The sequence below is a fragment of the Pelecanus crispus genome, chromosome 1 (genome assembly GCF_030463565.1).
Source record: "Pelecanus crispus isolate bPelCri1 chromosome 1, bPelCri1.pri, whole genome shotgun sequence".
Classification (NCBI taxonomy): Eukaryota; Metazoa; Chordata; class Aves; order Pelecaniformes; family Pelecanidae; genus Pelecanus; species Pelecanus crispus.
The window spans coordinates 128,782,174-128,809,356 of record NC_134643.1 but is presented as its reverse complement, the minus strand read 5'-3'; the positions used below and the strand labels follow the sequence as shown (position 1 = coordinate 128,809,356).

Here is a 27,183-nt window from a genome sequence, read left to right as displayed (position 1 = left end):
GGGTACAGGTTACTTCTGGGGAGATTCCGATTGGACACAAGAGGACACTTTTTCACAATGAGAACAATCAGCCATTGGAATAATGTCCCCAGGGAAGTGGTGGATACCCCAACACTGGACACTTTCAAGATTCGGCTGGGCAGGGTCCTGGGCCATCTTGTCTAGACTGTGCTTTTGCCAAGAAAGGTTGGACCGAATGATCCTTGACGTCCCTTCCAGTCTGGTATTCTGTGGTTCTGTGAATATGGTTCATTGTGCACATTCAAAAAGTGCTCTACAGGTACTTAGAGAGATTTGGGAGACTAGGGTGGGTCCAGCTTAGTGTGGTGCTGTTTCTGCAAGGAATATTTATAAAACTGTTGCTGAAGCAGAAAGGTTTGCTCCCTTGTTTTCTTATGGGGGATGGAATTATATATATTTTGGAAACACAGGTTGCCAGGATTATATTTCTTTTTGGAGAGGCGGGACAGAATGAGCACAGTGGCCCAGCTTCATTACTCTCTCTGAAGGAAGACCTAGTATTTTGTGAAGTTAGTCTGCCAGTAGGAGACTTAGGACACGTTCAGATCTGAATATACGTGTAGCAGCAGAGAATGCCAGAATATATGTAGCAAGGACTGTAGAAGAAAACTAAGTCTTCGTCATTGTGGGCATGGCTGAATGAAGGGAAGATGCTGAGGCATTTAGGTTGAGTACTTAATTAATTATGTTTGAACCTATGCCTACTGAAAATCAGGCCTCCGTTTGATTTTGGGGAAGAGGAGAAATGGAAGTCTTCTGGGAAGTTTTTTCAGAATATAGTGTTACAGTAAAAGGAAGAGGTTTGCAGTTAAAGGAAGTGGAGGAAAGGTTAAAAAAGGCTACTTATAAGATTAGATGTGAGGAAGAGTGGGAAACCAAGGAATTAAATGGGTGACATAGTGATGCAGACAAAAGGGGGGTAGGGGTGGCAGTGGAAGTCATAGTATATTTATTCTTTCCAGCAGCTACCTGAATCTTGTCCCTGGACACTATCTAACTGTTACTGCTAACTTAAAGTAGTAATTAAGCTCTTGATGTTGCTGGTCCCTGCCTCAAAAGATTTTAAAAACAAAGTAAACAGGAACAAAATAGAACAAAATTGAGGAGGGTTTGTGGAGGGTGTGAAAAAGCTTAGTAAGAGTTATATTCTGTAAGTTCTGAATCTGACAGTGCCTCTGCTCTCCCATTTTTGAAAAATAAACAAAAAAAAAGGCATGGCAGAGGAAGCTGCTCCTTTAACAGAAGCATCAGCTGCATTGTCTATGTCTATCTTCTACTGCTGCTTCCCTTTTCCCTCCTTCCCCGCCAAGGAGGAGAAGAGTAAAGAAACGTACTGCTTCTGCTCTTTCCTCAGGGTGAAAATGAAGGCTAAGAACTGTCATGTGTCTGTTCTCCTGTTACGTTTTGCTGCCTTTAGATTTGAAGGATAAAGCAAGCTGAGCAAGTATGGAAGATGTAGGTGGATATGTTAAAAGGGCAAGAAATAGTTTAAAGTATGGAATTGAAAGCGTGTAAGGGAGAATGATGCTGATCTAAGGAATGTACTGGTATAGTTTAATGCAACAAAGTGTAGAACGAGCGTAAGACAAAGTGGAAGGATAAGAAAAATTGAGAACATCCATTATATACCATCATAAAGCATGTCATAAGCAATCTGTGGTAGGAAAGAAAAAGTGGAATGATATTGGGAAGAATAAAGTAGTACAAAAATTGAGTACATTGGGTGGTAAACTTTAATGGAGCTTCTGGGCATGTTACAAATATAGTCACTAAAGGTAAATTATATACACCATGGTTCTTAAAACTGTATGCGTTCTTAGTCTTTGGTGTGGTGCACAGAAATGTGTTGTTTTCTGAATATTTTTAATCTCTCCTGGGTTTTAATGGTTTTAAGGGCAGAGCCTTTGAATTTGTGATTTCATTAACACTTGAACGTTATAAATTTTCAAAGATGGGAGACTACAAAACTCATTGAAGGACTATCTGATTTCAAGTGTTACCTATTGAAAAGGTCAACAAATTAGGCTTAAAGGTCTTTTTTGCCTCTTAACCAAATTTCTTTTCTTTTTTTCTTCCTTTTAAGAAGAAATGAGTGTTTATTTGTTCCTTTCTTAATTCAAAGAAAAACGTGAGTATAGCTTTTACTTTTTGCAATTTCTGAAAACAAAATTAGCTGAACAGTTTCTAACTAGGGATTCTTTTTCAGAAATTGCAAAAAACTGTTCAGCTAATTTTGAATCAGAACAGTACATACTCCTCTATTTCTTGCTTAAGAGGTGGGGAAATTAAAAACAAAAAAAGTTGTGCACGAAAACAAAACTCTAAGCATTAGATGATATGAGAGAGATGCACGTCTGAGCCAGCCTCTTCTGGTGTCTTTATGAAAATCCTCAAGTATACGTTTAGCATAGGAGCACACATAATTTAATTAGCAAGTTACGTTTTTGTAGTGGAGGGCTTTTTTAACTGTAGTTATTATGTGGAGGAAATTAATAGTTGAAACGGCTTTAATGCCTCTTTTGGTTATAGGTGGGGAGGATTTAGAGGTGTTTATAGCAGAGTTTATTTTTGTTGCCTAAGTAAGATGAGATCACAGAGACCATCAGAGTCCATGTTAACTAATGAGCAGAGTAAGGTCTCATTTTCAACCTTAAAAGGCCTCTGTTACTTACAAGTTCATGTGTTAAAAGTTTTATTAGTTTTGACGGTTTTCTGGGATTAGTTAAACACTGTCCATCTTTGCTGTCTTGGTGGGAATTTTTTATATGAGTAGTCTCAATACAAGAGATTTTTAGACGTTTATTCGATATGAATACTTTGAAAAAAGTACTAATGGTTGAATGGAACCTGGAAAGGAGACATTTGTTATGTTAAAAAATGGAAAGCACAGCAAAAGCTGTGTTGTAGTATGGGATCTGTTGTAGGGGAGGCAGATGTATTTGGGACAGTTGGAAGAATTGTGGAAGGTTGTGTAAGAATTCCTTAGATGATTGTGTGTGGTAGGGATATGATTGTTGTGTAGGACTGTGATGCCTAATCTTGAAGATTGTCTTCAGTTAGTCTGGGAATGTAGATGTGTTTCAAACTCTATGAGGAAGAAGCTGGAATTGGAATATTGCAATCTATTTATTCCCTGCCAGAAAAATGCTGTCATCTTAAGTTGTGTTTTTCTTTATTAGTTGATTTTCTTCCCCCGTGGCAGCTTGTTTTTTGCTTTTGAATGGTAGGATGTTTTCCTGTATTGCCAGTTGCAAACTTCGAGCTTGCTTGCGTTGTGGCCAGAAATCGCTGAGAACAATGGCGACTCCATTATATCCAGTGAAAAAGGAATCTTTTGTACTACTTACTTTTAATTGCTAATTAAGCAAAGTCCTTGGTAGTTTGGAAGAATGGAATAGTTTATGCCCTCCACTTTAGACCAGTATTTGCCGCTCAGTTGCAGAGAATGATGGAAGGGGTGATTTTTATTAAGATTTCTAGATGAAAGTGACCTTCCTGAGACAGTGAAAATGGGTAAGAGCACTCACTTTGCACAAGAAGCTCTCAGGATTCAGGGAACATGTGGCGCCTGTGGAACTGAGGAGCAGTTTAGGACTTCTGTGCTGTCTGAGAAGGCCTAGCAACGCTGCCTGCCCCCTCCCAAACTCTCTATGGGTTTTGTCTGATTGCTCTGCTTCAGTTTCTGTATTTAGTGATGAAAGGTATTTTAGATTGTCCAGACAAGCAGCGGGGATCTTCCAGAGAAAGCTTGTTGATTTTTGGAGATTATTTTAATTTGTTCTTGATTTTTATTTTTTTAAGCAATGAGATTAGAGTGAAGCTTCCTTAATAGTGCAGCACTGGTTCCAATGCATTAGAATTCACTTATTTTACAGATTCTTTGGCACAGGTAGGTAGGGATTTTCTAACACCAGGAAACTGTGCCTCAAGAGGAGTGGGTAAGCAGATACGCAGATTTACCAAATGAAACAGGAAAACAAGTTCCAACTACAGGTCATTTCACAACTTTTTCCTCAGGGCTTTCTCACAGTCAGAATTCAAAAATGGAACAAACTGATTCAAAGCAATTCATTAATGACTGGCTTAAGGTCTGTCAGGCTTCAGACAGCTGGAAAGGAGAAGGAACACATTTCTGCTCCGCTGACTTAATTTTCATCGTTTTTCTATAGTAGTTGAGAACCTTTCTAGATTTTTGTCATACCATTTCTGCAATTGATTAACTCATACATTCTCATAAGCATACTACCTATTTCACTTAGCACCTTGTTTGCCAGTGATTCCCTTTTCTAAATAAAAAAAAATTGCGGAAGAGTAGTAGTTATCACTACCTGTAAGTATTGGTACCTGGGCTTAAGAACAAGTGTACTGTCAAATTCAGATACCCTCTTTGTGTTTATGTTCATACTTGGATCTCAGTTGGACAGTAGTCTGCTGCTATAGCTGTGCTGGCATTTTTTCTACCTTGGCAATCCCTACACAGCATATGCTGACAGAAGTTACTCTGTTAGCATCGTTGCACTGTTACGTGCAGTGTCAGAATCAAAACCCGTTAGAGCTCTCTACTGTTACCCTAGTTGGAGGGTTGAACCAAGGTGTATGATTTTTTTTCTTACCCTAGTGTACGAGCAGACAGAACGTGGTAGAGCTGATTTTTGTGGAACAGCAACACTGTCTGTAGCTTGGGCCTTCATGTGCTGTTGTGATACTACTTGTATTAACTTCAGCTTTCAGTGTCTTCCATGCTTTCTAAAGAATGAAAAATTCCGATCAGCCTTAAATCTTGTTGCAAGTAATGTAATTTAGAGCCCAGGTCAATGTGATCTTGCTATTTGTTATCTCAAATGACCAGAAAAAAACATGCAGTGTTGTACTGTACCATGATTGCACAGGATTATGCTCTGCTAAGGATGGAATATTCTGTAGGTGAAAACCATTCTGAAGTGGTAGCTTTTAAGGAAAGACACATTTTTCAGAGCCATTGCTTTTTGTCCTTAATAAAAGGTGTATCACAAGTTATGTAAGTTCTTTACTCTGTTGCAACTGCTGTATCAACTTACCTTTTAATTATAAGCTACTATGTTTTTCCTTGTTTTTTAACTTGGTTTGGACAAAACACTGGAAAATACACTTTGTGGATTAAATCTGCAATGCAGGAGGAATTACTAGTGTTACTTAGATGGCAGGAGGAAGAACATTTTTAAACAACAGATACATTCTTAAGATGATGCAACATTTATGTAATTTCATATTGCTCGTTAAATTGGTAATTCACTTAAGTAGAACAAATTCACATTTTGTTTAGAAATTAAAGAACAGACACTAAATGAGTAGGGCAGGTACCATGGTACTGTCTCTCCTTCCACAGTCAGATAAGGGAGTTAAATAGCTGCTTCTGAATAATTTTGGCTCTTAGTGTGAAGGTGAGTTGTACTACCCCTTGAAATGCACATTGCAAATTAAATGTGGGGTTTTCTTCCTTCACATATATCAGAATCTTGGCATTTGATTATCCCTTTGGTTGGACCTCTTGCGTTGCATGTAGAGCGTAAAGGAAAATTCTCTTAGCTTTGGAGAAGGGATACCTTTTGGGAGACACTATTGCACAGCACTTGCTTAGGGTTTTGACCTGAAGTGAGAGGTGAAGTTTCCATTGCCAAGTGGTATTTACTGCAGAAAAGTGCCCATGAAGTTGCACTTGCATTTCTATATGAAGCTGTAGGTATGTAGAAGTTGTCTTTTCTTTGGCTGGTTAGAAACAGTTAAAGCTCCATTGCTTGTGTAATGTTGGCCTCCTAACCTCTCCAGCAAGTTAACCAATCCATTTTTTTCTTATGTGTGTGTCCCTGTCATTCCCCTCCCCCGCAGCAGTTCTAGCTCTGCTTATCTTAAATTCTGCATGCACCTAGCCCCCTGCCACGTAAGTGTCGTGATGTGTGAGATGTTGGTTGTAAGTTTGCGTGTAGTGATAGGAAAGGATGTGGGCGAAGGGAACGCACATACTCACTAATTTTAGAAAAATTAGTTTCAAACAATGTTTATTTTCAGTATTACTAATTAAATTCTCCACCTTTCCTTAAGTCTACTAGTATGCTTTTCAACTAATATATGAATAAATATGCAAAAAGAACCTAATTAATTGTGGTAATAGAACTTTTTAATATACACGTATATTTTAGAATGGTCCTCAGTAGTTTTCTCTTAGATGCTATCATGCAGGTATTCAGTGTTTTATTTCTATGCATGTAGCCTGCATTATCTGTGGGAAAATATCTTTAATTTAGTGTCAGCTACTTCTGTGCAGGCAGTACGTAAAAGCCTTCAGGTTTTGAGTAGTGTTATGTCTGAGCTCTTAGAGGTCTGAGTTGTGTTCTGTGTTCCCAGTGAATGAAATGTTGAGACCTCATACTCTATGAGCATATCTGAACCACTTACAGAAGCTTTGTAGATACAATTAACCCAGAACTTTCTCCAGTGAGCTGAATTGCATTGTCCTGTGAGACTTTTGCCACATGTAACAGGTGTAGGCCTTGCAAGTAGTTTTACATTTACTTTCTGGAAGGAAAGATAACAAAAAGTGTGTGATTGGAATGGGAGGAGGGAAGAAAGGGCAGATGGATGACAGCAGACAGTGAGTAGTGGGAAGATTTCTAACACAGGAAAGAGGAAGAAGCCAGATAGTGTTTCTGGAGGTGTCTCAACAAGGTAGAGAAGACAGACCAGGTATGCAGTGGAGTCAGAGGTAGCATATAGCTTGGGCCACATAATTAAATCAGGAAGTTACATGCTTATCTTCCCTCACATGTTTAAAACTACTGTAACCAGTGGAAGGAGGATCTCCCAGGATTTGGGGAAGTAGCCCACATTTGGGACGTAAATGTCCCCATTAATTGTGCACTCTAAATATAGACCTCTGAAATACAAAAGGTTTTGCTTCCATCGGGCTATATGGCAGGTGAGGGAAAGGAGATCGCAGGACAGAGAAGGCTTGCAATGCTAAACTTGGGTTAAGAAGTACACCTTGTAGTGGCATTTCTTTTTGGTCTTGAGGCAGCACTAAATTGCAAACCTGCTATTGTAGCAGAGCGGTATGTGATATTTGCCTCACCTGCAAACTTGTATGTCAGCTACAAACTGACCAGTTAGTTGCATCTGACACATGAGGTCATGGAGTAGGTGAGTGCTGGTGGTTGTAAATGAGTCCTGGAAATGAATGAGACACAAGCCCAGCTTTTTGGGGGGAGTTTTGAATGCACAACCCGTAAATCCTTTTAAACTATAGCAGAGTTTTTAGGAGGGGAGAGGGATATTTTAGAATCACACAGTATCCTTCAGCTAGTGATGGCTTTGCCATATGCAGCCCCCCCCAGAATACAGCTACTCAGATGGTCATTGTAAGAGAAAGGATTATTTCTTTCGTCCTTCCCTTTTCTGCAAATTGAATGCTAACAGCACAAAATTTTGGTTTATGTAGTGAACTTTGTTCTGTGGTATCTGTGTCCTTCCAGACTGGTCTAGTGACACTTTTAAAACCAGGGAATGAAATTGTTGTGCCTTTGGACATAACTTTAACTCTGACTTCCATGAGTGACACTGCCTCTTTTCAGGTCTGTAATGTGCATGTGCTCATTTGCCACTGTCTACAACTGAAGAGGAGCTGCCCATGGCATTCCTATGGCTCAGTTCTTAGGCTGATTTCCAGGAAGACTCAGCTCTGCTTTTTTCTGAACTTGTTTTTTTCCCATACCCAATCATCTGCCTCTCTACGCCAACTTTGAGATTTGCCTGTCATCCTTGTCTTACGCAACTGCTGATGGTCGTAGTGGCTTAGGTGTGCCTGAGCCTTCCTCCTGCCTGTACAAGGCAGTGCTGAATAAATAGTAGTAGTTTTCTTGAGGCCCAGAAGTGTTCTTTCATTTGATCATGTTAGCAGTCAGGCTCACGACATTTCTCAAGGGAAAGTCTTCTGCATCGCATCACTACTAACATAACAATTCATGCTTTTTTGCTTAATACCTTGACTATAGAGTACAGCTATGCCTTATGCAGCTAGAGTACTAACAGCTGCTTTCCAGTGACTGTTGTCAGATCTTTGTGGACAGAACTGTGGTTACATATATTTCCTGTTTTCAGGATGTTATTTAGTTGCTCTAAGCCTTCTGGAACACCTCACACAAGATTCCACTTGCTAACAAACTATGTGTTAAATTTTCTTGACAAAGGTTTTTTCACTGCGTATTTTTATACTTAGCATGTCACTCTGAAAACCTGTTCACCAATCTAGAGCTACAGTTTCTGTTTAAAAGGTATATTGCATTTTCAGATAAACTTTACAAAAATAGTTGTAGTGATACCACTATCTGCAGCTTTCACTATAGTCCTACAGCTATAGCTTTAGACAGTGCTAGCTTTTTGATAGTGAAAGCAAGTAGTAGCATTAGGACATCAATACTGAAAATAGCACTTTTCAAATTTTAAAATACCATGCCAGATTTAGACTTGGGTTGATGAAAATGGGTCATAAGTTAGTTATTTCATTCCTGAGTCCTGAACAAAAATGACAGCAGAATTCAATGGTAATGCTGCATTTTGCTGGATCTGTTTCTTTTGTCATTTGCTTCTGATCTTGTTGATAACATTTCTGTTCCAGAGAGAAAAATTGGCATTCATGGGCTTTATGAGAACTAAGAACATTTCAAAATAATAGGTGACAGTGGTTATTCATAGTATTTTGGAAAAAAGAGTAAGCCTGAGTTACAAGCCTACCAACTAGATAAATGACACAGCAGAAAGCAAATTGCATGCTTCTACCCATTTGAATGTGAGTGGGGGGAACATCTTTGGAAAAAAAATGCTGTGAACATTTACTTGGAACACACTGCTCTTAGAGAACTTGAGATGGTAGCTTAGCATTAGAAAACTTTTTAAAATACCCTTTCTAATGTAACCACTATGATTCCTGAGCGCCTGTTTTTCTTGTAGAATATTACTGATAGTTCTTGAGTCAGAAAACTATTCATTCTTTTGGAACTATGCTATGGGTGGCAATGAATGTTGGGCATGAGGCATCAACAGTTATTTAAAAAGTGATACCCACTGTCACTTCTGTTGATGTTTGGGTTAGGTGTGGGAGGGTGGGGTTTTTTTGTTGTTTGTTTGTTTGTTGCTTCTTTAAATGGTTTGTTAACAGAAAGTTCCAAATAACCATTTATTTTTTTGCTTCAAAGCCATTTTAATTTTCCACATAAAGTTTTGGATGCATATCACAGAACATGTAATGCTTCTGACTTTTTGTGAATATTCTTACTCTTTTACTCTTTCATTTTTTTTTTCTTTTCTGGGGAGTTGCTAAAATAAAACTTTTCTTCAAATTTAGGAGAAAATTATTTCACAAGTGAGTTTTGAAAAGCAGTTACCTTTGTGTAAATGAAAGCTAGTTTGCATGAGGACAGGAAGCTTCAGTTGTAATGTTAAGTGATACTGACATACCTGCAGTGTTAGTACTTGTCTTGTTAGAGTAATGCTGAAATTAAAGCCAAAATATAATCTGAAAGACCATAATAGGTGGGTTTGGTTCTTAATAAATATATCTGCTAAAAAATTGCATTCCTTTATTAATTAAAAATTTAAAATTGAGATTCTCTAGAGAGAATCCAGGCACTGAATCCCACATGTGTTTATGTTGTTGAAGCTGGCCAGATTTCAAATACTGTCTGTGGGTTTTGGGTCTGTAGTTACGCTTTCCACTTACAGACAGTGTGTTTGCCTCCTGTCTGGACAGTAGGGATGCCGTAGTTCAAAACCTTAAGAAGTTAGTTCAATCTTTTACTCAAGCTTTCCCAAATACTTTTATCCCAAAGCGCCTCAAGGGCATAAGCCCTTTGTTTCACAATTTAGCTCTTTATAGTAAGTAATTGGTATTGGTCTGTCACACTCAGATAGAAATTGCTTTCAGAAATCCTGTGCAGAGTTTTTTAGAGAGAACACAAAAGAATACATAGGTTTATGTGATAGTTTCCAGCTGTTTTTGAAGCCTAACCCTATGTTGCAGGTGATTATGCGACAGATATGTCATTACATTTATGAAAATCACTGTCTTAAAAGTGAGAAAAAAAGAGTGTTTAAAAGTGCTCTTTTCCCTCTACTGTTCCCATTTAAATACTATGCAAGATCCTAATTTTCTGATTCTTCAAACCCCTTTTTTAATTTTCAGTCTAAATTTATACACCTTTTTTTGTCTGTCAATGTTGTTGTTAGGCTGAAATAGTTCTTCTCTTTCTCTGGTGTTTGTCCTGTTGGTACTTGTAGAAAATAGTCATACTAGCTCTTGATTTGCTAAGCTAAATAATTTGAGCTGTTTTGACTGCCTTTTGCAAGAGAGACTCTTCTTTCCTCTTATCCCTGCAGTTCTCTTCAGAATTTATTTATCTTTCCTGAACACAGGGAAATTTTATAGAATGCTGTAGATCAGATCTGCTGAGATGGTATTAGTATTTCTGCTTTTAGAACAGGTTGCTCCCTGTCTCTTCTCCGGCACGAGCTTGGGAGCATCAACTGAAACTACCAGGAAGCAAATTCAGAACAAACGGAAGATGATTCCTTGCAGTTAATCTGTGGATGCTGTAATAGACTGTCTGTTGGTCTGACTGACCACAGTCATCTTGTTTTATCTTTGCTGGAAATTTATCCTCTGTTGAACTCCAGAATCATGTATGCTTTTTTTATCTGCTTTATGTTGGCAGCATATATGCATCTTGGTTTGTTGTCTCATAATCCAATAATTAATGTACTTGAGGTTTTTTTGAGTAGTTTTAATAAGCCTGTTGCAGAGTTCAGGATCTTACATGGTTGTATAATGTTTTACTGCTACACGCCTCCTAGATTTAGCTTTGAAAAAGCCATCTGTGGCATGCTGATGGGTGTGTTTTCAAGTTGTAATGTCCTCACCTCATTTATGGTTGGTAGACCTAAAATAATATTTCAAATTCAGTCCAAAGGCCAGTATTGTATCACTGCAAGTTATGGACATGATAGGCTACCACCAATAAGTGTAATTACAAGGTGAACTACTGTAATATTATGTTCAATTTTGTGTTGCTTGGACACTATTAAATACCTGTGAAAATGGATTTTAGGTAGAGCTTGGTTTGACTCTCAGGAAAAATGAAAGCATGTTGAACTGTACGTGAAACAAGTGCAGGAGACTCGTCCAGAGTCTCGAATCTCATTCCATTGCTACACAGAAGGAATAAATTTTGACAAATCTATTTAGATGTGCTGCACGTTGTGCAGTGTAACTGTACTGTTAAGCATTACAGCGATAAGGAGAATGGAGTTGGGGTTCTGCTACTTTAAGTCTGCCTGGGTGTGAGAGGGACTAGCATGAAGTTAGCAGCCAAGTCTTTACATCTGGAGAGGCAGGGAAATAAAGTTAACAAGAGCTGCAAGCTTGATTTTAATATTCCACAAAGACTTTCAGTTTTTCAGGCTATCTCACAGCAAAAAAAGTTTCGAACATATTTTCAGTACACTGTGTTTTTTTCTTCTTAGCAGAAATTAAGAGTCAGGTCTCTGTGGTTTGTCCGACTAGCCTGCAAATAGACGAACAAAAAATTTAAATCGTATGCCTACAACTTGTAACACTTACTTCAAATATGCTTTCTGCTGTCTCTGCTCTGATTCTAGGACTCTTTGTCATCTCCTTGGCTTACTTGCATGCCTCCTGGTTCTACTTTTTCTGCAGGGATTGGGCCTTCCTGTCTTCAGCTGTCAAAAACTCCTCTTAAGGAGCTCTTCCACCTGCTCAGCATGTGGAGAGGAAGGAACTACAGATAAGAGAGGAAGCCCCCCTCTTGTCTGCTGCGTGCACACACACACACGCACCCTGGTCAGCGCTGCCTGGCCCTGACTGTGCTGGCACGGGGAGCTTGTTCTCCCATAGCTATTTGGTGCTAATTGGCCAAGAAGTTGAAAGCAGTTGCAGCCTTGCCATGCGCTGAACAGCAGCGCAGACCTCGCTAGTTAGGAGTTTTTTCTGTAAGCCACATGCACCTCATGAGATGCCAGTTCTCCATCTGTGGCCTAAAGACAATATAAATAATCTCTCTTGCACGTGCAAGTGTTACTCATGTTTCCAAGCTTAAGCATAAAGCTTGTACACCTCCTGTTGCTTGCACAGGACAGGCCACAGGTGGTCCAGAACGATGCATTTTGCTTTTTTTTTGGGTATAAATAAATCTGTTACTGCCGAAAGCTATGAAAAAGGGACCTTTTGTACTACAGTTGACACTTTAAAATAAAGGGATTAAAAAGATTGACATTTGGGACTGACTTGCATGCTACCCTTTGCCTTTTATGATTACTTGAAAATGTCTTTAATGTAAATTCAATGCATTTTAAAATGTTCTTAAACTCTTTCACCTTTGTGTTTTTTCATCCTCCCCAAATATTCTCTACAGAGGGCTAATCACTTGTCCTCTGAGTGACTGGCATGATTGAAGTGATTATAATGTGGACATGCTATGTATCGCGTGAGTAATAATGGAGAGGCTGTTTTGCTGCCAGATGGAGAAGGGATGGAATGATAATGCAGTGAAGAGGGTGCAGTCATTCAGGGCTCGAGTAAATTGTGATCCGTCTACGTTCCTCCTCTGCCGTTCCGCCCGATGAAGGTTTCATCTCTCACTTCCGCATTCCCTCTCGCTCGCTCCTTTATTCTGTCTGAGCTTTTATTTGCTGCTTCTGTGGTTGTGCCCAATGTGCTCTTTAGAACTTTATTCAGTGTCTGACTCTGTTGTGCTTGGTTCATAGATTTTTGTTCTGTTTTGCTGTTTTACTTGTTTCCTGTCTAGGGGAATTGCTTGTTCATTGTGACATACTGTTTTGACAGGGATTTCTCTACAGTGTACGGTGGGATGTTTATGTATATTAATGAAGGTGAATATAAAACTGTGCGCACCTTTCCACATACCCTGTGTTGATGACATACTTTTTCTAATAATACTCTTTGGGACCAGTGCTTGAAAAAATCCAGTCTTCTGTGGAAATAAGAGTTTCTTGCATTGCGAAGTGTTCTTGTTGACTGCAGTTCTCACACAGGTGAATTCTGGCAATTTAAAAGATCTTCTGTGATCAGGCCATTGAGTGCTTTGAAGGTGAATTTAACCTTTAAACAAAGATAGATTACATTAATGACAGTGAAATGGGAGACATGGGTATGTCCCATTCATCCAAAACCTTAAAAAGGAAGATGGTCAACTTTTTAGTGTTAAGGAACTGTCTTTTTAATGAAAAACTCTTGACTGACTTTATGCCCTGGGTCACTATGTATGTGCATTTTTGCAGCCTCAAATTGGTTGCATTTTGGAAACTATGCTACCTGTAAAACCGCTGAAGTTCCTTCTAATGTTTTGCATTAATGTATACTTGAAATTGATAATGTCTGCCACTGTAAACAATATAGGAATTGATCTTTTACCTAAAGGCCTGAGTCATTACAGCTTCAGTTGAAGAAGTCAGATACTTAACTTTCCAAAACACCTCATCTTCTGTGGAGTGAATCCTGTGGAGTACAGCATGTTCGTCAAAAATAAAAGCTTCTCAACAAATGTCTGAAATGTATATAATTCAGTTATTTCTATCATTATTTCATTTTAAATGCAAACCCTACAGTAATCTATCCTAAGGAGATCTTCAAAGGTATTTGGTGTATGAATCACATACGCATGCTAGTTTATGAATGGTGCCAGTAGCCTTTGAACTTCCTGATTTTAAATGCTGTATTGCACATCTGTTCTTTTGGAATACTTTGTCCCATTTAAAATCTCTTGTAATGGAGTTCGCACCTCAGCGGGTTTATAAAATGCTTCCTAACAGTTTGATTGTTTAAAGATTTTTGAATTTTCTCTCTGGTTCTGAGAAACAAGCAGTGTTTTTAGTGCTTAGAGATACTGATGTAGTCACTCTGAAAGGTAGTATGGGTGCAAATACAAGATGAGTGCCAGGTTAAAGGTCTGGGTTCCACTTACACTGCACAATTTTTAATTTTTAGTCTACAAATAGACAATTTTTAAGAAATGAGATGGCCATTAGCTATTTTCTGTGATGTTTGGGACTGGCAACTGTAATCAACAGTGTAAGGGTAGTAAATTGTGTGTAAGCTTTTTTTTTCCCTTTATTTTTTTTTTTCTTTTTTTTTTTTTTCCCCTAAATCTGAGAGGTTTAGCTGGTTTAGAGGATTGGCCTTTGGACATATGTATGATGGGGATGTGTGTTGCTTTTTCTAAAGTGTAGTGACGAATTTTTGAGGCAGTTTTGTGATAAACTCATAACATTCTATAGTTAATCATGGTTTGAAGATGAGGATGCTATTTTTGGATTTTCAATTATTTCATAATTTTAACCTATGCTGTTAAAATTGAAATCTAATACAAGTTTAACCATTATTATTTGTTTAAAATTAGAGTTACATATTAAGGAGTTAAGTGTGACTGGTTGTAGAAGGCGACGTTATTGAGCACTGTCCTATGAGCGGGTTGAATTGGTGGCTTTCTTGTCTGCAAGTATCAGAGTATTGTTCATTAAGTAGTCAGACTATGTGGTAACTGAAAGTTAGGTCCAACAGAAGGGGATGATGTACCCTTTCCAGCTGGGCATGGTAGAAAAGAGTATTTCAAAATCCTTCTGTTGGAAGGAATAGCAGCATGTCCTTATTAGATGGGTTTAATGTTTTTTGGTGCATTTTCCACGGCCTGCCCCCCCCCCCCAGTAACAGAATTGGACTCTGACCTGCTGTACTTACCAGGAGCTGTGTCCTTTGAAGCAGGCTCTGTTTTCTAGTTCAGCAGTATCCCTGAAAATACATAGAGATGCATGGAGAATTGGTGTTAAGCTTGATACATGCATGTTTTTCCACTTGGTATTTGTTAATGACCATCTCTATATTGGATATCAAATTTGATAGGGCTTGAGAAGCGTTATTCAAGAAGGAGGTCTTCCATCCAGCTCCAGGGGAATGTTAATGAAACCAGTCTGTGTTGACAACCAGCACGGCTGTTTACCCCGCAGCTACGGGATTCTTCAGGATGTGTTGCCTGTGAAAATTCAATACGAAGTTTTACTTACCAGAAGACTCTGTTGGCAAGTTCCCGAGCAATGTTTGAGTATATTGTCATTTTACTTGGTGTTTAGTGCATCTTATAATGCAAATGTACGCTAGTAGCTAAAATAATTTGGACTTGCACTTTGTAGTGCATAAATACCAATTCTGAAATCTATATGAATGTGCCCCCCACGCCTGTTACTGCTACATAGTACAAGTAGACCTTGTTTCTTTCCTGGAATGAGGTACACCAGTTCTTCTATTCAGAAGTGGTACTGATCATTAGTTGTGTGACTATATCCAGAGGACTGTATTCCTCTTACTTCCTCATTGCAGTTTCTTTTCGTTCAGACTGCCACATGAGGTGGGAAAGGTGAGGGGTAAGGCTGGGTGTTTGCAAGCAGAGAAGAGCTACAGCTCTTGATGGGAATTATTGTGGAGCTTTTCAGGGTATTTACTGGGCATAAAGTTCTTCTCCAAAACATTTTTCTATGCAAGCTGGTTTTAATGCACATTTAGTTATGTTCTAGCGCTGCTTGCTTTTATATGTGAACAGCATCCCCATTGTCTAAGCATAATTAAGCAGCCACAAGAGGAGTATATATGAATGACAGTGGAAAAAGGAACCTGATACGTGAAGTGGTACCTGTATGTGAGATTTCGGTGAGGTGATGGAAAATCTTGTGGGGCACTCTTCCTGGTATACTGGCTATGCTAACTTTAGAAGTACCAGCATTCTGAGACTCTTTGAAATAATGGTATTTCAGTACTTGAAACCAGGTTCATTCCATTTAGATGTGTTTTTTTCTTATCCTTTGTGTCTTAACGTACCTTTACCAATTTTATGTCTCCTGTGGTACTGAAAACTCCATACTTCCCACCCTATTAGCGTTAATTTTTACACTTTCTTCATAAACAGCTCCTGACCCATTTTCATCTCCATCTTCTAAAATTAAATCTTCTTTTCTTTATATTTTCAGACTAAGCTACCAACAATATTTATTTCTGAAAACTGGGCCACCTCTGGTGCTTGAACCCTTTTGGAACTGAATTTTATGTTGTGCAGGTTTAGCAGAGCACTTGGTGGTAGTTTTTTAATATTTTATAATAGTTGCTCTTCTATATCACCTTGTATTCAAACAACAGCACAGAAAATAATTCTGTTTTTCACAAATGTATTTGTTGTGTCAGTCTTCATAGACATTTTCTTATGCATATGTATGTACCTTGTTCTCTGTTTAATATGTTTTCCCAAGCTTCTTTATTTATTGCTTCATTGTTGTCTTTATGCTTGGTAGCTGATAGTCAGTGTTACATTTCCAAAGACTTGTGTCCGGATCAGGAGAACTTTGCATAAATAACAGTCAGATTTAAACTTTGGGTTTTTTCTTGGGTAAAACAGACAGCTATTAATGCAGACTGTGGCTTTAATTGTTTTGTTTTGTTTTTGTTTTTTTTCTTCTTTCTGTGTTGATTTTAATTGTATTTCCAAAGTTATTTACCCAATGAAATCGAAAACAGCTATTCGTTTGATGTATGATATCTTACAAAATCTATATGAAAATCGGTAGCCTCCTAGATACAACTGGTTTAACATATTCAAAAAAGATAAGTTTATCTATCAAAGTTAACAGTCTAAATGTTCTGAGGTATGACATGCTTGCACCTCAGTTGTGATGTTCTATGTTGGTATAGTTAAGAATTGCTAGAATAAAAAGAGATTTATTAGTCTTAAATTTTAGTGTGTGGTGAACTCTTCATTAGCTCTAGAACAATTGCTAAATTAAAGTGCTGCAATTCTACTTGAAATAGAATTATTATGGTAAAAATAAAAAAAAAAAAGTTCCTATATTGTCAGATAAAATTCAGCCATTTCAATTGCCTGTGAAAAATCTACTGCTACTTAGAAAAGAAAACAGATGTGGGTTGTTTTTTTTTTTTTTAAAGAATAACTGCAGGATTTCGAGTGAGAAATTCCATACAAAATTTGGCATAATCTCCTGAGTCTTCAGATTATGAAATGGACAGGGACAGAATAGAGAACATTCTGTTTGCTGATAGTTCAGAATATGTTTTAATTTCCTGTGAAACACAGGTGTGTGTGTGTACATATGTATACATCTGTATTTGTAATTATATCTTACTGTACGTAAAAGAAGTAAAAGGGGCGGGGCATCCTAAAGGTGATCTCAGAATTAATGCAGAGTGATCCACTACATTAATTCCAGTGCACAAATTTTTCATCAAAATCCAATTGGTTATGGACACTGTCAGCTGAAAATGACTAAGCTTCCAGTATTTTTCTTTAAGAAGCCTACACTGTTGAGTTTACATCTGTCTGACAGAAAACACTTGTAAAGAATGTCTTACAGTTGATAATAAGTGTTCTTTATTCAGTGGTGGCAAGTTGTTTTTTTTTCCCCTCCGCTAAAATGGCACTTTTCTCCATTTATCATTGATTTGCATGTATTCTATTTTGTATTCTGTTCTGCAGTTCTGTGCTTTTTATGAAGCAGTATCCCTCATTTTTCAGTGATAATTGGCTTCAGAATTATTTTTAAGTTACTAGTGTCTCCTATTCTCCATCTGATTGTAGCATTTGTTTTGGTGATACTAATTCTCCACAGTAGGTTTCTAAATTGTAGAATTTTTTTATTTTACTGTTTGTTTCTTAGGGTGATAGTGCGCTTCTTTCACTCCAGTCTCTAGAACATTTTTGGTTTGTGGTGTTTACTTTTCAGTTAGTTTTTGTGTTAATTTTCCCTTGTAAACTTGCAGCCTTGACCTTCTGCTGTTTGCTGGTTCATCTCCTCTCTTCTACTTCAGATTATACTGAAGATGTAACATATTTTTTTCAAATGATGCCTAAGGTAGATAAGTCCTAGACCACTGTAGTGGCTTTTAAAAAAATTCATCTTAATTGTTATCATCAAGCTATGCATGTAGCTAATATGCACAACTGCTTTTCTTTATTGCTTGCAGTGTTTATTCTTGTGTCCCATTTCATGAAGCAGTAATCATAGGAAAATAAATTGGCCAAAATTGGCCAAAATTGATGGTATGTTTCTTGAGAAATGCATGAGGAGAATCAGTTTCCACTGTTCTTTACTACTTATTGTCCCTGAAATGATAAGAATTTTGATCTTAAATATTATTGGCAGATTAGAGTAACTTCCTGACATTCCAGTATACCATAGAATTTTTGCAAGAACAAAGTTACTGAAGAGCCCAGTTCATGTTTTTCCTTCTTGAGGCCTAAGTCTTTGGGGCATGGGCATGTTTGTGACCAGCGTGCTGTACTGATAACATTCTTATTGAGGCTTTTATACAGTATAGTCCATATATGAAATAAAAGGAGAGTAGAGTTGTGCTAAGTTGAGTGAGAAATTTTATAACGCAGTATGAGCTTCACAAAGAGAGAAAGCATATAAAAAAGAAGCTTTGAAAGCTGTAGTGCAATTGACATTGAGTAAGAAGGTAAGGGAAGTTAAGAGTCTTGTGCCATCCATACATAATATGAGAGCCTTCAGTGGAGCATCTGCTGAATTAATATAGGTTATCTTCAACCAAATATGAATTGTGTGCTTTTCTCTGCAGAAGTAAATGAGATGTTCTTTAAGTCATCTACAGCCCAGGAGGTGGTGTTTATCCAGCCAGTCACTGATTGGGGGAAAAAGACAGTTTAACTTCTGAAGAATTCAGGCTAGTAGTTTGTTTGGTTTTTTTTTTTTTTTTCTCCTTCCTTAGCTGAAGTGAGCTTTATTCACACTTCTGTTGTTGCAGAGCAGGAGCTAGAACTGAATCAGGAGGTTCTCAGGATGGTAGCTGTTGTCACTGTTACTAGAAAATCACATGTGTGTTTTGGTGAATTGTGGCATAGAGAACGGAATGGAAGAGAAGCCTTTCAGAACGTCCTCTTTTGATACTGAGGTGGGGAGCATAAGCCCAGCAGAGACATAAACTTCTGCTTTTCTGGTCTGTAGATATCCCTCAGACTGTCTGATAGTAGATAGCACGATCATCACTTCAGTGTCCAGCACCATCTACGTAATTACTTTCTTTTCCAGAAGGGTAGAATATCCCTTAAGAGCAAATTAACATTTCATTTCTAAGCATTAGTGTAGTATGTATTTCATTTGTGAAGAGTCCACTGATGTCTCTTTCTTCAGATTTTTTCACATGGAATTTTTTTTCATGCTTCCAGTTCTCATTACCTGCTCGCAAAGCCCATTCATTGAGGTTATTGGTTTCTAGAGAAACAAGAAAAAAGCAGGAGCTGTTTGTCTCCCCCGCGCCCAATGGAAGGCTTATCTACATAAATAAGTGTTTTCTATTGTGAACGTCAGGGTTCTAGGAACATCTTGAGGCTTTGAATTTGTCCTTTTATACTATGTTGTCTGCATTCGAACGCTATCCTTTTCTTGAACAGTTAATTTATTACCCAGTAAAATTAAAATAATTTCTTTTATTGTACATTACTGCCCAGCTGTTGCCATGCTAACAATTTATATTGCTAGTTTTTTTGTTTTCTGTAGTTGTCAGTGTTTTTTCTATATTTTGAGTAAAAATTTGCTGCCTCTGTGCACTCCTCCATTTTCATATCATTAATAAGTTAAAGAATTAGTAATTAACATTTTGTCAGGTTTGGCCATTTAGTCCCACTACTTTCATCAGTCAATCATGCTTGTCACGAGTAAGAAAGGACATCATTACATCATCATCTTTAGAAACTACTCAAAAAACTATTGATTTTTTCTTTTTTCTTTTTAGTAGAGTTGTTCAACAGTAATTTGAATTTCTGCTGTGAAATGCAAATAATCGCAGCCAGTGATGATGGTAAAGGTTTTTTCTTCATATTAGCTGAAATAAAATAACATCGTCTTTCTCCTTTATGAAGTAGAGCTGTAATAAGTATCAGTGACTTCTGTATACAGTATTTAGAATTCTGGTTTTATCTGTTGGATTGGTTTGTGGGTTTTTTTTGTTTTGTTTTTGTTATAGTATATTCCCAACTCTAGGGTCTTTTCTTTGTGAAAAGGCATCATGTTAATAATAGCCAAAACTGACTTTTGCTTCATGGGGAATGCTCTTCTCACAACAGAGGGAAAAAAATATTCCAGTTCCTTTCCCTTTGGAATAGTAAGTAGTGAACATACAGGTATCTGGGAGTACATTTTAAAAATAATGGAATTATTTTTTCCTTTTGTGAACACATATGAATTTTGCTAGCTTTTTTCAGGTTGGCAAATACACTAAGCCTTTTTCTTCCTCACTATACTGTATTTAAACGTGTCCTAAGAATTGGTCGTTGAATTTGTGAAATCAGAGTGTCCCCAGTCGTAAACTATGATGTCATAAGAAGGGGTTTGCAACTGTCATGTCAGAAGCGTTGACAATAGTGTATTACCGTAATTTGCTTTTAATCAAGCAGGTGGCAAACAACATGAATATTGTTATTTTTTGTGTGTCATATAAACCAGCTTTTTTTCCTGCAGCCATTCCTGTATGTGTTTCCTGCTTCTGCTCTGGTTGCCACACTGCGAAGCAGCTGCGGGTGATTATTTTGCCAAGTTCCTAAATTCTTCAGGTTTCCCTTTTATCTTCATGCAGCCTTGAACAAAGGGAAGGAAGTGTACGACGTTGTGTAGCAATCTTCCTTTTCATTTCAGGGTCTTTCTCTTTCTTGCTAATTTGTCAATACTAGCAATTCTCAAGGCTGGCTCCATTGAGTGCACTTACAAATCCATACAGCGTGGAGAAATAACAATAGTTAAAAACCTGAGGGTTTTTTAACTTCCTTAGAATTCTTAGTGTCTCAGGTTGATTTAAATTGGTTGCACAAGTGGTACCGTAGATGGCCTTTGCGGTTACAGATCCACTGCAATGAGATCTTTTGATTATTCCTTTAAAGAAACTGTATACAGATATATGTAGTTGTGACCTCCCTCTTCAAAATGCTTTGCATCTGTTCATTCAACTAAGAGACAAATTCTTATCCATACAGAAAAATACTTGTTCCTTTCTAAAGCCTGTGGAGGGGTTTGATGGGGAAGAAAGTTTCTTGACCAAAACCAAAATCAGATAAATCAGTTTGTCTAGATGAATCTCCTCTGGCTGCTAGAACAAGAGCCACGCACTGACCAGTCTGCTCATCCTCCAGAGACTCTGAGGTTGACTTTGGTGTTCCCGCCGAGGAAGTAAAGCTTGCTCTTAGTTTTTGTTTCATTTTGTTACAACGTGCTGGAAGAATTTTAAAAGTTCATATGAAACACCCTTCACAGTTTGAGTTTGCATAAATACAAGCATTTTCCAGATAATGTTGCAAATAAGCTACAGATCAGCTGAGAGGGTGTACTTAATGGTGTAGTTGAATTGCTCTTACAGTAACAGTTAACTGTAAGTTAACTGTCACTTAAAGGGGAAGTTCTGTTTTGCAGCTCGGGTGGCCTCTGCCTTGCCTTGTGCTGGGGTTAGTAAAATGGCTTAGTGGTATCTTTAAAGCGTATTCTAAGGCAAAGGGAAAATCTGCCTTCTTGAGAATTGATCCGAGTTGTGTGAAAGACTTGGGCACAGCTTTTTGTATCCCTGCTATATATAGTGCTTCAGATACTTGTGATACATCTTTTAGTGAGGATTTACTTAAAAGGGGGCTGGGGAAATGTTAAGAGTCCCCAGATGCTTAGCTGTGTATGTGCATGTGGTTTATAATTTCCTTGAACATCCTGTGTAGAAAAATCCTGTTATATTTGTTCATAAAGTCAAGTTCCCTTTAAATACCTGTAGCCATCTAATTGAGGAAATAAACTACCCTGACTTCCTCTCCAACAGTTTTTGTAAGCTAACTGTTGTGGTAGCAGTTTCTATGTGCTCTGAACAGTGACTGTATTATAGAAGACAAAATACTGATTTAAGAAAATGTTGTAGTGTAAGTATTCTCTTCAGCAGCTGCAGCAGGTATTGCATATCATCAGAAAATGGAAGGCCTATCTGCAAGTCAATCTGTGACCGTAACATTAGAGGGCACCAGCAAGAATTGTGTTACAATTTGTACAAATCCGGAGATGAGACCAAAAGTGGGGAGAGGAAGCAAGGCACAGACCCCAAGATTATGCATTAGAATGTTTGCAGATTGGAATAGGTTCAGCGGATGAGCCTGAAATGTTGAGAATCGGTTCACACACAGGTAGTAATTTTAAGAAACTCGCTTTGGACTTGTGTGCTTTGCTTCTGATTCTAGGGATCATGTTCTTTAGATTGAGAGTTGGCTGACTCCAAGAGGTATTCGTAGTGGTGGGAATAAAATTAAAGGAATAAATTTAAAGGAGTAGTAGCTTTGATTAATTGTCAAGAGAATTCCAGTCCTTCCAATGGAGTTTTGCTAAGGCAAAACTTGCAGCATGAACGAACAATTCTGCAGCAGTTCTTTGATGTAGAGGCAAATACACATCTCAATTTAACGTCTTCCAAATGTGGCCAAATGGCTACAGTTTGAAATACGTAGTTTAAATGGTTTTATTAAATCATTTTAATACCACACATACACCTAATAGATTTAGTGTACATGTTACCCATTTTGCTGCAGTTTTGCAGCAGCATAGCTTTGGTTTTATTAATTTGAACTTTATTTCTGAAAATAACCATAAAATAAGGCTGTTCTGAACTTGGAAGTAGGTGAAAGTGTATGTAATACATCTCAAGCTTGGGCTACAAACTGAGACCCACTCATCTGGTCACGTATATGGCTTTGTGTCCATTGAGTACAGCAAGGCCTATCTTATGGCTTACCATTTAAGAAAATAATTTTAAAACTAGCATAGCAAGATAAAAATGGCAAATTAAAATACAGATTAGATCAGTAATTTGGATTCTTCACAGGTGTTTTTTAACTGTTTCTTAACATTTCCTCATTTTATTGTTGGCATTTCTCATTTTGATGGTTAATACAAGTGTACACAAAGTAAATCACAAAAATGGGCAAGACTACTAATTTAGTATTCAGACTTAAGTATTACAGGATAGATTGATCTTTTTTCCACTTCTGAATTTCCAGTTTTAATAAAATGACTTAATGAAGCTCGTCATTTCAGATTAAGTATTAAGGTCTTTGATTACTGTAATATATTAAAATCAAGCAGTTCATAATTGCAACAAAACTTGAAACGTAGCCAAACCGTGAGTTGGTTGAAAGTCATGGATTAACCAGCTGGAATTAGAATTCATTGTAAGTCTGTCAAGCTTTTGAGAACTGTCTCAAAGTCTACTGCTGGTGTAAAGGACCTTCTCTCCCGTTTAAGCATATTCAGCGACTTCATTTTAATGGCTAGTATGTTCAAAATGAAGAAGCTGGATGTTCAAAACGTTGGGAAACCTATTTATTCATTCATTCATTCATTCCCAAAGTGTAAATAGGGTCATGAGGTTAGAATATAACAGGTTAAAGATCATGGCCATTATGGTGAATAGAAGGTATCAGTTCAGTTTATTAAAAATGTGTTTGCAGCACAGAACATTGATCGTGTGTGCTGCTTAGAAACTTCTAGGGCAACTTTTCTCAAAGTAAAAGTCTTTTCTGATTGGATTCACTTTAGCTTTACTTAGTCTACAGTAACTGTGTAGTAAGTAGAAGGTAGTAAACTGCATTTCATGACATGACAGAGGTATGTGAAAAGAATCAGATCTTGGGAAATATGTGCTAAGGTATATAAATTGCCTAAGCAAGCATGCTGAGGTAGCGTATTCTTCTGTTTAGCAAAAACTAATGAAACAACTGCTAGAATGAAATGTGAATCCTTCAGAAAAAACAGACACAGAATGAGAATAAAATCAGAGTTTCTTTCTTGCAGATTGGAAAGAATAAATAAAAACCATCTTTTTGTATTTCATGGATTTTTTTTTTTTAAGTTAAAAATTGTTATGTATGTTAGAGGTTTCTTTTGTGTTTGGGAAATCAAATGTTTCTGGAGTCCACAAATAAACCAGAGAAAACTTCTATTGTTCATTTGCTGTCAGTTTGCATTAGAATCAGTGAACTTCCCAACCTGTTCCATCTTAACTATTACATTTCTTCTTTGAAAAGTAATGCTAACTACAAGTTATTGAAAGTGTTTGTAGACTCTTGCCTTGCAGAGTAACAATAAACTTTGTTATTTCTCAGAAAGTGTACAGAAAATGTGTTATTTGCTTTAGTTAAATACAGAATTTTGAAAACCTTGTATTTCTTTTTCCCAGGCTGTTCGCTGCTATGAATCGCTAATTTTGAAAGCTGAAGGAAAGGTCGAGTCTGATTTCTTTTGTCAGTTAGGTCACTTCAACCTCTTATTGGAAGATTATCCAAAAGGTAAGGTTTTTTAGTACTTCTGATAAATGTCATTGGGGGATTGTCATTTCATGGAGGTGACACAATAGAATGGAAAACATTTGGATAACTTGCTGTTTTCTCGGTTTATACTATATTTCAAAGCCCATAACGGAATAAGACTGATGATGTCTTTATGAAAACATTCTAATGTCTCGTTCTTTGTTTGTTTGTTTGTTTTTAAATTGAAAATAAACAAACTAAAACACTACTGGTTCAGGTACGAATGTAAAGTTTATTTAGTTTATGCAGTAGTACCACACTGCCTGCTTCATTTTTCTGGTTCATTACTATACAAGCAGGTGAACCCATGTGTCTGAAGGTTTCCTATGGTGGGTGGGAGACACAGGTGCATAGGGTGAGAGCCTTGGTGCTTTCATGGGTGTCCACAATCTCAACAGGTAAGGCTGGGCTTGAAAGTGTTAATTCAAAAGCAAAAATCTGCAGTTAAATTGTGTTTCCAGTTCTGTTTTAAATACTGAGCGGAAGAATGGGTGTAGGGGTTTGGGGGTGGGGCTGTGTGTGTGGGTGTTAGGTCTCTGCCTCATCAATCTTTGAAATTAAATATTTTTTCCCATCATTGCAGCCAGTGAACACAGAACCTTACGTACACTTGTGATTTGTTGCTTGTGGGTCCGCAGGGTGCTTTTTTGGTAGTGGTGTGGATTCCCAAAGATACTCTGCTGTGTTGCTGACCGAGACATAGGGCTAGATCTTCAGCTTGTCCTGTTTCCACTTCACGTCATGATGGGTGTCAGGCCCCATGTCTGATAGCTGCCTCCCTTCCAGGGATTGTGGGAGGTATGGACGAGTAGAAAGCCTTTTTGGATCTTACTCTACCTAGCTGATTAGAACAGGTCTGAATATTTAATGTTTTTCATGGGATGTCTTTTGCATTGTTGTTGCTTTTTAGTTTTAATATGAATGCAGTTCTGTTTGACTTTGTGTAAAGGAAACAAACAACACCCCCACCCTGAAAATGTCTACTCCCACCCCACCCCTTTTTCCAAACACACAAAAATACTGGTTAACAATTACCTTGGGATGTAGAAATAGGGAAATGAATTATAGCTGATAGTAGTTCAAAAGCACTGCGTAGTGATTCAGGCTAGCTGTGGACCGTTTCATAACAGTGTGTCTATGTGTCTACTTGTTCACTATGTCTAACATAAACCAGTGTGAGTGAGAGTTCCTAGAAACCTACCTTGCCTTCATTTTTTAGGTGACAAATGTTTAGATTTGATATTACTAGGGAGGAAGTAGCAGTTACCTAAATTCAGTATGTAAATTCAGAAGGCTTTGAGTAATCAAGACATCTGTCTCTTTCTGTTGAGTATATGGGGAGCTTAGGGACTTTAGTACCCATAACTTATACCAACATACTCAGAACCCACAACTTGCACCTACATCCCATCCAACTGGTGTAAAACAACCACTGGTGTTTCCAGTTCCAGAGACATGGGAAAACCAGAAGGGAACATGGCAATATGCTGGTTACAGAATTTCCTGAAGAATAGTCTGATTGCATGTTTTTGTTTTGTTTTATTTTTAAAGAAAATTCAACCACCCTCTCTGCAAACAACTTACACTGTTGTTTCTGATTAGCCTAATACAGCTTGTTATGCTGTGAGTGCAGTATGGCTTATTGGCTGTATTTTACTTAGCAAAGACAGTGCAGGATTGTGGGCTGAACTGTATTAACTCTGCTGCTGAGTTGATAACAGTTAAGAGTGAAAAGGCTGGATGTTGCTATGGATCAGAGGGTGAGGTTTACTGATGGAGAGTCTGCTTTTGTGTAGATAGTTTTAAGAACAAGCATAAAAAATACAAATTATGGTTGAAAATACCAGTTCTCCAGAACTGCAAACAAGTATGAGCCAGAACTGTGTGGGAAAGCATTAACAACCTGAATTAAAATACTTAGTATTTTCTTGGATGCCTGCTTAAAGTCACATCTCAATCATGAAAGAAGTCTTAAGAAGTGAAAAAACTTTGTTAGTAATGAAGTATTAAAAAAAAAAAAAAAGTGTATCTGTGTTTTCAAAGAAATGGGGTACTAGTGAAAATAATAATGGAGGAATTTTAATTGATTGGAAAAGGGAAGTTAAAGGGTTTTTTTATTAAGTGAGGGACACATGTTCTTGTTCACAACAGTTGTTGAACTCCAGTACCAAAGACCGTAAAAGTACTACGCACAATGCAAAAAGGCATAAGTGTTCTATAATTAATATACTACTGTTACTTGAAAGAAGTAGAATGCTGGTGTGTTAACATTATGAATTTAAAGTAAAAAAAATTTTTATTCCATTCTATAAATTCTGTTACTTTTAATTATCATACATTCTAATTGTAGTTATACTTAAGTTTTAAAAGCTTGGGAACTGAAAAGTAAAGGGAATTCAGAAACGTTTTGATCTCAGTAATGTATATTTTACCCAATTTTAATGTCCTGAAGTTCCAGAAGTGTAAAATGCTGAAGCAGGATGATCTTCAGAACTGTAAACCTGAAGTTAGTCTTAGACAAAGTTGTGGAGAAGTTGATGTGTTTAAAAAAATTGATGTAATTAATAAAATACCACAAGATAGCAGCATGACTAATGCTGCGCAACTGTTGTTTTTTTTTTCCTTGGAGGGCTATTATTTATTTAATTAAATATCTTTAATACATGTGCACACCTTTGTATGTAATGTAGAAAGGTGTGTCTTCAAT

At 37.4% G+C, this 27,183-nt stretch overlaps 1 protein-coding gene across 10 annotated transcripts in view; it reads left to right on the top strand.

Moving 5' to 3' along the window:
- KDM6A (lysine demethylase 6A) overlaps positions 1-27,183 on the top strand; it is a 160,483-nt gene that overhangs the window by 11,239 nt on the left and 122,061 nt on the right. For 9 of the 10 annotated variants that reach the window (XM_075715031.1, XM_075715022.1, XM_075714996.1 and 6 more), the window contains exon 3: positions 24,347-24,455. In XM_075715031.1, coding sequence (XP_075571146.1) covers positions 24,347-24,455 — 109 coding nt within the window. Of the gene's footprint in view, positions 1-22,284; positions 22,302-24,346; positions 24,456-27,183 lie in introns of those variants that run through there. The other variant, XM_075715046.1, reaches the window with a different exon arrangement.